Genomic DNA, 11686 nt, shown 5'->3' on the forward strand with positions numbered 1-11686 from the left:
AACTTTCGGTCAGAGGCAAGTTCTTTCCTTGTAGAAGACAACGACAGACTACGGTAAATTATAATCAAGGGTATTTAAGCTTCGGCCTGACGGGTTTATCTATTCATTCTTTCTGTGCTGTTATACTTTAAGCTTGAGCTCAAACGCGGTTGAATGAACTTCAATGATGAAGCGATGTGCGAAATTGAAATATCCTATATAAAACATGTTCAGCTTAGCCATATTTATAAGCAATTAGTTATTTATTTGCCTATTTTGCCGCCCACCGGATTACTGTGTAGTATCATCTATGTAGTTCTCGTCACTTTTTTACAGGGGTTAGTTTACATTTCACACCCATTTGCCTGACAAGCAATCTGCTAAGGGTTGCACAAACCCCTCAATATCGAATAGCGAATAAAAAACGCGGATACCGAGTGAAATTTTTCAAGTGCCTGCACCAGGCGCAAATGCAATTAAAAACCATTTAGCAGCTTAAAGGCAATAAGCCACAGATTGCCACAAAAAAATATGAGGCGTATTTTCATAGCGGGCACCGGCATTATCTGATATTTAATTGAGGGCGGCGGTGAGGCGTGTGAACGAACATGCAGCGTGTGATTTAACTCGATTATATCCTGCAAATGGGGAAAATCATAAACTAAGCGATAGATGAATACCCACTTGAAGCAGTATTGAGCCAAAAACGCTAATGGATTAGCCATTTCACTATTGATTGCCTGCGGCCTGAGGGAACAAACTTTAGACATAATCGAAAATATTAAAAAACTAAAATTTTTAAATATAAATTATTTTTAGATGCATTAATAAGTATTCAACTGTTTTAAAATTTCTTGTGAAAATATATTAAAATTTTATATAAGAACTGAACAAAGCTTAGGCCTAATAGAAAAAATTAGAAAACTAAACTTTTTAAATAGAAATTATTTTTATATGCAATAGTTAACTATTCGACTGATTTAACAACTTTGTGAAAATATATTAAAATAATTAAATATGTTCAGTTTTGTATACATGCACGCACGCCAGTAGAAGGAATTGAGATTTTTCCATGAATTCTGATAGTATTTATTGCATACTTTTAGGCTGCCTTTTGGGTGACAAATTTCTGGTAGAGCTGCTGACGGAAAACACGTCTAAAACATAAACACTTCTTCGTGCAGTATTTTTTCCGCGAATCAAGAACCGTAGAGTTCATGAAGACAGTTTATAAGCAAATAGCTCTTACGTGTCTCCGTCTCCGTCTCGATCTCTCTCTCTCTCTCTCTCTCTCTCTCTCTCTCTCTCTCTCTGTCTCTCCTCGTTGCCATTCGCAAAGTGGCTGTGAAATGTTACTGCACAATTTGTTTGTACAGCATCAATTTTGAAGCGGCTCTCAATGTCAACTGTCAGAGCCAAAGAGTAAAATGCGTAATGCAATTTCATTTTGCAGCCTCATTTCTTCATCAGTGCTGTTCCCGCTTGCAGTCTGCAGCACACAGCTGAATTGACTTGCCTGCATCTAAGTTCTGCAGCTGTGTCTGATGCGAGGGCTTCTGTGGGCAACTGGGCAACGGCCGATTGCAGATGCGGAGTCATGTCGGAGTCGCAATTCAAAATGATGCTACTGCCATCGCCCATCGCCTGTTGCCCTTCGCCTGCCTTCTGCTTCTGTTCAGCAATGTGGAACGTGGAACGTGCTCGGTGGCGTTGAGTGGGCTGCTGCTAAAATTGCATTAATGCTATTCCACCAACTGATGTTGGGTGTGCGATAAATGTGCCAAGCAAATGTCAAATGCGCTTCCCCCATCTGTGTATGGGGCTGACTATGATCTTCTCATAATGCGTAATGTAAATATATATTTAAGTTTCGAATACGATTCTTTCAGATCCCCTGAAACCATTTGAGCAAATTATCAACTTTGAACAAAGATATCATATGGTTCGATTCGGTTGTTAAATTTATAATGAAAGGAGCAGACGACGTCAGCAAGGCGATGTTATTTTCCATTCTTTCTTATTATACCCTGAACCTATTTAAAATAGTTTCATAAGGCATATTAATTCTTAATCAGCATCAACAGCCGAGTCGATCTAGCCATGTATAGACAAACTTTTGGCTTCAATATTTGGGACAACTGATATTATGTATCGGAAGTTGGGTTCTAAAAAATGTTAAAAATGAGTGAGTTTCAATTGGTAAATTTACGGTTCGGAATCCGATTTTAATTCCGGTTGGACACCCTGGCTTAAATGCTTTTCGAATGCGTTTTGAGACTTTTTTAATTCCATTTCAATTGATTGCTTAAAAAATTAATTAGCTTATCACACGTTCTTCTTACACGCGATAAATGTACACTTTGCAATCGCAATTTAGTTACGAAATCCACACATACACACACATACACACATACGCAGTTACACAGTTACAGTTGGAAAGCCCACGTGAATCAATAAGCTGGAGGCGCCACAGACCTCACAGGTGAGCGCTGTTGGCTGAGACCCGAGGCGTGGCCTTTTGGCGAGTAGTATATGCGGCAAGATTAATGATGGTTATAAAAGTGCCTAAACTTGTTGGCCTAGCCAGCAAAACACCCACACACACACACTTGCAGCTTTAATTGCAACATACTCCAAAAACTCATAAACCAAAAGGCAACTCCCAACTTGCAACTAGCCCCCTCTCCACTTCTGCGGTCTTCGTCTCTTCGTCTCTCTCGACAGTCTCAACGGCCACGCCAAAGTCATTTCCTTTGCCAACGCACAGATCGCACTGGATGTGGTTGCTGTTGCTATTGTTGTTGTTGCTATTGTTGTTGTTGTTGTTGTTGCAGTTGATTTTCAATCGCACTTGAGGTGCTTCTCCAGCACACCTTGAAACAACAACTACAAACAGTAATAAAAGCCGGATGTCCATTGAATTGTGTGCGAAATGTTCTTGCCAAAGTTGATATTTTTATTGGCCATAGGAGTGTCCATGTGTGTGTGTGTGTGTGTGTGTGTGTGTGTGTGTGTGTGTGTGTGCGTATGTGTGCGTATAAGCTGCTAAAGTTACTTCCGTCTGCGACCATAAAACTGTGCAACAATATTATAAATGACAGGAGCTGAGCCCTCAAGGAAATGAAATTGGCTAGCAATTTTTCGGTCGGTGATTGGACTGAGATAAATGTGAAAAACTTTTCAAACAAGATTTATGAAAATGAATTCGCATTCGCAACACTGCTGATGGCAGGCTTCTAAGAAGTTGAAAAGACTTCTCTTCCCCAAACTGGCAAGACTGTTGAGGTGCACATTTTCGTCGACTCGAGCAAGGCCAGAGAAGCCATTGAATGCTGTGGGGATAATCTCTTCGTCATACTAACTAATCATGTTGAGAAAAGCCCAAATAATTGACGAGCTACTTGCTGCTCTTACGGCTTATAGTAATTATAATATATACTATAGCTAGTATTAATAAATAAATAAGGAAATAATCAAATTAAAATTTAGAATCAGAGAGAAAATAAAATAAAGGATATAATAAATACATCTGGGATTATTAAAATGATAAATGGTAAGCATAAGTAGCTTAGCAATAAGGAAAGTAAAAACCGTTAAGAAGAAGAAAAAAGGGAGAGAAAGAATGAGATATACAAAATTAATAAAAGATACGGAAATCCCTACACATTAAGCATTCTCACAGGTTTCCCTTGGATATATATTTAGTCACAGAAAGAGAGAAATCCAAGGATAATATTGAAAAAAGGCATTGTTAGATTAACACATGACACGAACAGGATGTGCGAAGCTAATCAGGTGTGTATAAGGGCAACAGGAAGGGGCAAATTCCTTAGTCTACTAGGAATACAACATTTAAGATGAATAAATTGTTGTAAAAGCAATGTCCTGCTTACTTAGAATAGGTTAGTTGAGGAAGACGCTTCTGTGCCGCCAGTGTTAAACGTTATTTATATAAATGAATTGGTATTTCTTGTTGCCTGTTGGTTTTTCATTTTCTTAACAGTGCCCACCCTGAACGGAGTTTAACATATTTTTGCACGCCCACGCCATGAAATCCTTGAAATTCCCACGGGAAATATGCGAGTGACACGCGCGCCGATTGCAAAGCTTGCTCCACCAAACGACGAAAACGAGAAAGCTGCTCTTGGCATTTACACTTGCAACGGGCAACGGGCAACGGGCAACGGGCAACGTGCAACGTGCAACACATAAACAGGAGCGCCTGCCGCAGCGTCGCTTAAGGATAATGCGCCACACGGCCACAATGCGAACAAAACCCTTGCCTTTGTCTTGGGGTTGTTAGCCCCGTCGTTCTGGGCTCGTGCACGGAAATCATGCAAAAACGTGCCGAGCACGAGCCAAGCGAAAGAAACTCAGGCTATCCTTCGAACCATTTCTCTTGATGATTTTGCGTCTGTTTGTGACTGCTGTTCTCCCCCGTTCCCCGTTCCCGTTCGCGTTCCCGTTCCCGTACACATTCCTGTTCCAGTTTGGCCTAATTGCTGCCTTCGTGGACTGGGTGACCTTCGTTCGTTCGTCTGCTGCGCCACCCCCTTGCTGGGAGTTTGTTCCTAACTTACATATTAATAGCTCATGAGGTAAACGGCGACAACACCAACAACAACAACCACCACAAGTCACAAATTCGCTAAATTATGGGGTTGCACGTTGGTCAACGCAACCGATAACAAATCGGCTCAAAGCTAAAGCCAACACACACACACACATTTCTACTTATTGTTTCTGCAAAGTTCAGAGCCCTGGCAAAAGTTAACAATCTACCAATACAAATGTGAGCCGCCTGCTCAAGTATCCTTCTTGTTCTCGGTGGTCGTGTTCGTGTCTTCCTGTCTGGCAGTCACCTTAACGCTTCGCTGCCCTCGAGTTGCCTCTTGTAAAAGGATAACAGGCAGCGCTGGCAGGCTGTGCTAAGAATACGAGAAGCGTTTGCCACTCTACTGAATTAGTCATTACTCGCATTAGTCGCAGCGCCAGAAGGAATCTATAAAAGTGTCTGACCGTTCAGCGTGGGAACAAATGCCTGCAAGATGTATTTCTCTGGGCTCTTGCTTTTTTTGTTGTCCTGCTTTAATTAGCTCAGTTACTACACTCAGACAAAAAATGTACCAAAAAATCGCAATTGAGAAAGTAAAAGAAATTGTTCTTTAAAAAAGATTTGCACTTCTACTTCTTTATACTTCCTATTGTTTTTGCCAAGTCTGAGAATTTTAGGGTATTCAGGAAACATCAGATATGCTTGTGTGCATATGGAAAACATGCAAACAGAAAAAGGTGGAAATTCAATCATTAAGAAATTGTGTGCAACTCGTTGGAAAAGCTAATTACATTAAATGAATACTTGTGAAAGAGCTTACAACGGTGACTATAGTAAAATAAAAAGCAGTGAACTTTTCACGCATTACTAAAACTTATACACACTTTACGAGTGTCAACAACGACATCGGATGACATCCACATCCACATCCAGATCCACATCCAGAATACGGTGGAAGAAGTTGTGGGAACAGTGCAGGGCAATGTGAAGGTTGGCGGATGATGATGTGAGGAGATGGCTGTTGTGCTTGGCTGCTCATTCATGACCATAGAGCACAGCGCTCAGTGGTTGCTAGTGAATGTATCTCAAAGATACACACACACACACACACTCAGAATGCAATGCAACTTAAAGTCACTGTGTGTCGTTGATGCTTCAGTGATTGCTGAACTGACTTGCAGCTTGTATTTTTTTCTTTTACCTTTCTTTGCCCGGCAAAAGTTCACTGTGCTGTCCTGCTTAACTCATTAGACTGTGATTTTTTTTTTTGAGTGCAACTGCTAATGGTTAATTTGGTCATGCTTGATGCCGCCTAATTAAGGTAAGTGCCGAGCTTGATATTGCATGCAAGTTTTAAGTAAACAAAATACTGAATGAATTACTTAAAGCCAGACAAAATCAAGATAGATAACGAACAGCCATTTTTAGTAGCAAATGTTCTGTTTGCAAATCTGTTCCCATTGTCTGATGCTCTGCATTACGACTTTTAATCTCGTAATTTGTAGGCCAACTTGCAGCACTTAGGGCGCTTCTGGATATATATCTGCATCTGGCTCTCATTGTTACCATTACATAAATGATTGTAGCTCGTGACAACAGCCTCTGATGCCATACAGTGTTGTCGATATGTATGTGGAAAACACACTTGTGGATAACTCGTATACACATACACTGTATACACAGCATTTGGAATGGCTTTCAAGTGTTTAAGTGCGGGCCTGGATACAGTTTGATTTATGTATGTGCGATATTAAATCAAAGGCCAACCAAAATGTGCCAGTTTTTCAATAATAATCTCCCCCACATTAAATGTGGCTTATTCTTATCGAAACATTTGACATTTACCGAGTGGGCATTATAAATTAAATTGGAGAGACCGCTAACTAAGCTTATCAAAGTATACAACGTGGAGTATAATTGTGAAAATATGAAAGTTCTATTAGACTAGATCCATTAGATCCATTTTACTTCAGTTGAAACAAAATCGACAAATCTACTCACAATTAGTCATCAGTGTGCCATATTGCGCCAGACGGCGACAACAGTTTGCCATCTTTAAATTATTTTTGACACACAATTTATTGTGGCTGGCATGCAAAACGTTTAAGCTGAGCCCAGAGCCCAGAACACAGAACCCAGAGCCAAGAGCATAGAAACACCCGAGCAGACAGACCAGATCCCCCATAAGCTATTTATAGTTTAAATGAATAATAATTTTCGACACAAACTGAGAAGCGCTTTGCAGAAACAATTGCTGATATGATATAAATACTCTTTATCTGGTGAAACACATTTTTATTTCACTTCTTGGTTCATATCAGTTTCGTATTTATCATCAATTTTATCGGTTTGGTTAGTCTGTAAGTGAACTTCGTATTAATATTGAATATTTTATACATGCGTATTTTAAATTTATTAAGTGATCCGATTTACATACCCCTTAACTGAACAATCTTATTATTTTATATATTTAGTTTGGCATTTGTATGTATCTTTTACTAGTTTTTTAAGATAAGTTTCTTATTTGCATCGCTTTGTCTACTGTGTAAGGGTATTTAGTATTTGCCATAAGGCAGAAATGTCTTATTTTGCGCCATTTTTATGTTAAATTTATTAAATATCTGCCTCTGGATTGATTCTGTTGTGCGAGCTTTTAGCATGAGCCAAATTTGGTCGCGAGCTCCATCTGTCACTTTTTTATTGCTCGCCAGTTTCGCTTTAATTAGCAGATTTTCATTGTTTTTTATTTAGCTTGATACGCTTCTTGGCGGTTCAATTAGCATTTGTGTGTAAATCATTTCCCATACATTATTTATCGTATATCGACACTAAGGTCATTGCAACTAACTGGGCGAGTTTTGAGACTCAACACTCAGCACTCAACACACAACACAACAGCTGGCAAGCTTGACAAAACACGAAAGGGATTCCGATATATGTATGTATAAATGTATGTGCTTATTATGACATAATAGCTTGGCTTGCATCTCGTTATTGATATGCTAGATTCATTCATTGTTTGCTGGCATTCCTTATTATGCAATTTATTGATCATAGTTAGTATACATAGATTAAATTCCTCTTTCTCGGTGCTTGTGTTTAACTCTGTTCATAGGTTCATGACTAATTTTCATGATAAACTCAGTCAGCTCATCAAGCAGCTGTAATTTGCATGCTTAAAAAGTTTAAAGAAAGTCACGAGTCAAGGTCGACCAGTAGATACTCCATTTCGATATTTAAAGTATATCTAAATATATGTAATATATGCAATCACTTAAATTCAATTCAGGTATGTCTTCAATTATGTGAAAGCAACTGCTATAAGATATTGTCTATCCGCTTAGACGCAGCATCATTCACTCCATAAGCGCAGTGGGAAAGGTCAGCAACAAGATGGAAACCCCAAGCGAAATCGAGCAATTATTCAGGGGGATGCAGTTGGTAAAAAGAACGTGCGATAATCTCGACCATATGCTACACACACACAAACACACACACACACACACATCGACACACACACACACACACATCGACACACACACACACACACACTTGCAGACTTGCACACTGCTCGTTGCCTTGGCAATGTGACAAAAAGCAATTGCGGAGAAACGCCTGTCAAAAGGTAAGCGCAGCCGGAGCAATATTCGGAAAGTTTTTCATCACAAACACATGCATAAGTAAATGCATACACACATGCACACACACACACATACATACAGAGAGAAGTATGTGGTAGATATAAGTATGTGTGTATACGAAATTGGCAATAATAAAAGCGCCAACGCTATGCTCCACAAGGAAAATCAATAATACGGCGTTTTTTGGCTGTTGCTGTTACAGTTGTTGTTGTTCTTGTTGTTATTGTCAAATTGTGTCATGGGTGGGAGGAGCATGAAAAATGGAGCAAAGCGTTTGGCCATAAATAATTGCCTGCTTAAGTGGCAAACTCACCTGTTTTAAGCTTGAGCTAACTTCTTCTCGTTGTTTCTGTTTGTTGTATTTTTTGTAGCAAGTTTAAGTTCACGCTTGCAAAAAAGTTATTAAGCCTCGAAGCACAAAAAAGCTTTAAAGACTTTTACACATGCTTGTACATATATCTCTATGTACTTATGTATATATATATTTATTTATATGTATGTGTATGTATATGTGTATGTGTATATATAGCTGTTGGCAGGCGTACAAATACAGTTGCCGCAACAACTCCAACTTTGCGGCGATTACACAACGAGCCAAACGAAAAAAACTTCGAAACGAAGTTGAGCCCCAAAGAGAGCAAACGTTGGTTTCTTTTTGTTTTTTTTTATAATCACTAATAATTTGCTTTGTGCTGCTGCCCGCATTCACACATTTCATTTAATAATTTTAGTTCTGAGGCGCTTGACGGAGTTTTAGACTTTTGCCAAATATGACACACTCAACACTGAACCGAGCACAACAAACACAACGCTGGCGTCGGCCGTCGGCACACGACAAACGGCTAACGACGACAACTGCGATACGCGAGCGCGCACCAACAACTGAGCAGAAAACAGAAAACACACAGAAACAGAAACCGAAACCGAAACGACAAATGAAAACTTACCCGATGTCGCCGCAAATGACTTTGGCTTGATTTGTTGAGCGAGAGGCGCTCAGCTGAGCGTCGCTTTTATGAAGAGAGCTTTTACCAGCGCAGCTTCTTTACCATTTGTAACGGTACAATGCGTTGAGGTGTGAATGTCTAACGCCAGCGTAACTCTCTCTCTCTCTCTCTGTATGTTGGTTGCTCTGTTGCTCTGTTGCTCTGTGACGTTGCTGCCAACCTTACAAGGAATGTTTGCCTAAGGCGCCAATTTTGAATTTATACTGTCTTCTTGAATTTTGTTGCATTTGCAGACATATCGATACTCAATTATCGTATGCCACAACCAAAAGTGAGATTTAAAGGGCCACATTGCTGAAAAGCGGGAACAAGTTGGCAGGGTCAGCAACGTGTGAGGACATTCTCCGCAAGGTGGCGCGTTTAAGCTTAGGGACGAGAACACATGTGGAAAAGAAAAAAAAACGCAGTGAGGCAGGTCGTGGTCCATAGCGCTTAAATTTGTGTGCCGTGCGGATCGAATGGTGAAGTACATTTAGGAGTGCCTTGACCCTCCATATTCGCTAGACCTTGTGAAGCCAAATTCGGCGTAAGTGTGTCTGTTTGAATAAATGTTGTGCTGCGCTAATTTTGTGGGTTATGTTTAGGTGGCCGACGGCAGGTCACGCCGCAATTGTGCAATTTATGTCATATGCTCCGAAGTCGATGCAACAAGGACCTGGCCGTCGCGCAAAGATTGCTGGATACGCCCTCGAAGCTACTGCGAGGAAAAACTGGGCGAATACACCATCCCCTGATATTGGCAGCGCGCAAGCGCACCGACGGTATTTCTTCAGCCGGTGAGTGCGTTCCGATGTGGAATAAGTGCCATCGGGATAAGCCTTTAGTAACCAGCCGCGTAGCTCGAGCGCAGTACGCGCAATCGACCCAGAGTCCAAATTAAATTACAAATTGTAAAAAGAAAGAAAGACAAAAAAAAAAGAAACACATGTCAAGAAAAAAAGGGTGCGAGTCGACTGCGCGCATGTGAGCAGTGCTCTAGCACACCCACCCCTACTCCAGTATATTTATGTAAATGTGAATGTTAGATTAAGCAAATTTGTTGAATGTTGTGTTAAGTTATTCGTTATTTACGTTACTGTATTTATTTATTCATGCATCTAATAATTATTTAAATTTCTAAGTTGACCGTGTTCGTCAACAAAATCCGGCGTCCGGATTTTTGCCAAATTGCAGAATCCATTTCTTTTTGCACGAGCCCCCCATACACCGAATACTTATAATTTTGTTACAAAATATTTTGATTTTAATACTTATGTATCTTTAATGGTGATAATGTCACCCAAACGAACGGGACCTCGAAATACAAAAAACACATTAAGCACAAGGCACAAGTAATTGAAAATGTTGATTTACCTTTAACAGCTCGCAGCATTTGAATGCGCGGATATTTTAACAATTGCACACGGACCTCAGTTAAAACGCCCCGTGCGCCAATGCGACCAAAAACTTTTATGACTCTTGCCGGAGCTGTTTGCAGATCCATTATTTGAAATATTTTAATAAATCAACTAAATCAAATATGATTATTAGCTCGAAGCTCTTCCTACAAATGTTTTTTCTCTTGTTTCACTCTCGTTATTTCTTCACGCTTTCTCTTTATCGATGTACTACTAATTATTCCTTGCATAAATCATAGACTCCATCATGTAGTAAATTCAATATCCTCTTTTTCTAAAATTATGAACTTAACTTCCTGTCTCGTGAATAACATTTTCGAGGAACTTAACTAATTCATTCCATTTTTTTTGGTCTGATGATTTTTTATTTTTGAGTTTTGCCCAATCTATGGAACAAATTTTGGACCATTTTGCATTTAAATACCCACGAAATGTAATAAATATATCTTATTTTTAAAATACACATTTGATTTTAAATTTTTCTTTTTTAATTTAGTTTGTTTCACCGAAGTAAGAAAATCTTTTTGAAAAAATAAATACAACACGAGACGACAAAATCTCGCTAGAATTTCTCTGCCACTTTTGATTACTCCAAAGTCGCGGATTGTTAGGAGCCTAAGGCTCTCTACAATTATGCGGCTTGAGAGTGATCGGAGTGACCTTCCAACAAATGCATTCAGGACCAGAGTTGAGGGATTTGGAGGCTTACGTGCAGTGAACGTTGTTCCAAAAATATATTGTGTTTTGTCCGGCAGCGTTTTTGTCATTATGGCTGTGGCTGTGGTGTCATCGCCGCTTTTTATTAGGAGGTGAATTGAATTGAAACTGTGATAAAAATATATGATATATAATAGGCTTTTTGGGTAGGAGAATTTTGGTGTCATTGGCAATATATTAATTTAGTATTTTTGTATTATGCTTGCTACTTCTGTTCTCGAAAATTGTCTGTCTTTTCGCTCGGAGCTGTCTACAGGGATACCTTGATGTTCGATTGGTGGAACGGATTAGAGACGCGGGTGAACGTTCTCGAGTGCTGGTCATCCACAAGAGGGATGACCTGAGCAATCGACAACCCAACCCAGGAGCCGGCATTTGCTTCGGATATAG

At 39.7% G+C, this 11686-nt stretch overlaps 1 protein-coding gene across 1 annotated transcript; it reads right to left on the reverse strand.

Annotated features, from left to right (window-relative positions):
- Positions 1-10228: 10228 nt before the first annotated feature.
- Positions 10229-10672, reverse strand: LOC116805679 (40S ribosomal protein S28). Its single transcript, XM_032739223.1, has 2 exons — positions 10536-10672; positions 10229-10476 (listed from the first exon to the last, which is right to left on the reverse strand). The coding sequence occupies exons 1-2, from the start codon at positions 10663-10665 to the stop codon at positions 10433-10435; spliced, it is 174 nt and encodes a 57-aa protein (XP_032595114.1). The 5' UTR covers positions 10666-10672; the 3' UTR covers positions 10229-10432.
- Positions 10673-11686: the final 1014 nt, after the last annotated feature.

The sequence above is a fragment of the Drosophila grimshawi genome, unplaced genomic scaffold (assembly GCF_018153295.1).
Source record: "Drosophila grimshawi isolate 15287-2541.00 unplaced genomic scaffold, ASM1815329v1 contig_1377, whole genome shotgun sequence".
NCBI lineage: Eukaryota > Metazoa > Arthropoda > Insecta > Diptera > Drosophilidae > Drosophila > Drosophila grimshawi.

Coding starts and splice junctions, on each gene's coding strand:
- LOC116805679 (XM_032739223.1), bottom strand. CDS start 10,665: ATGGATCTGCAAACAGCTCCGGCAAGAGTCATAAAAGTTTTTGGTCGC. Junction 10,477..10,535: donor AATGCTGCGAGCTGTTAAAG/GTAAATCAACAT, acceptor TTGTATTTCGAG/GTCCCGTTCGTTTGGGTGAC.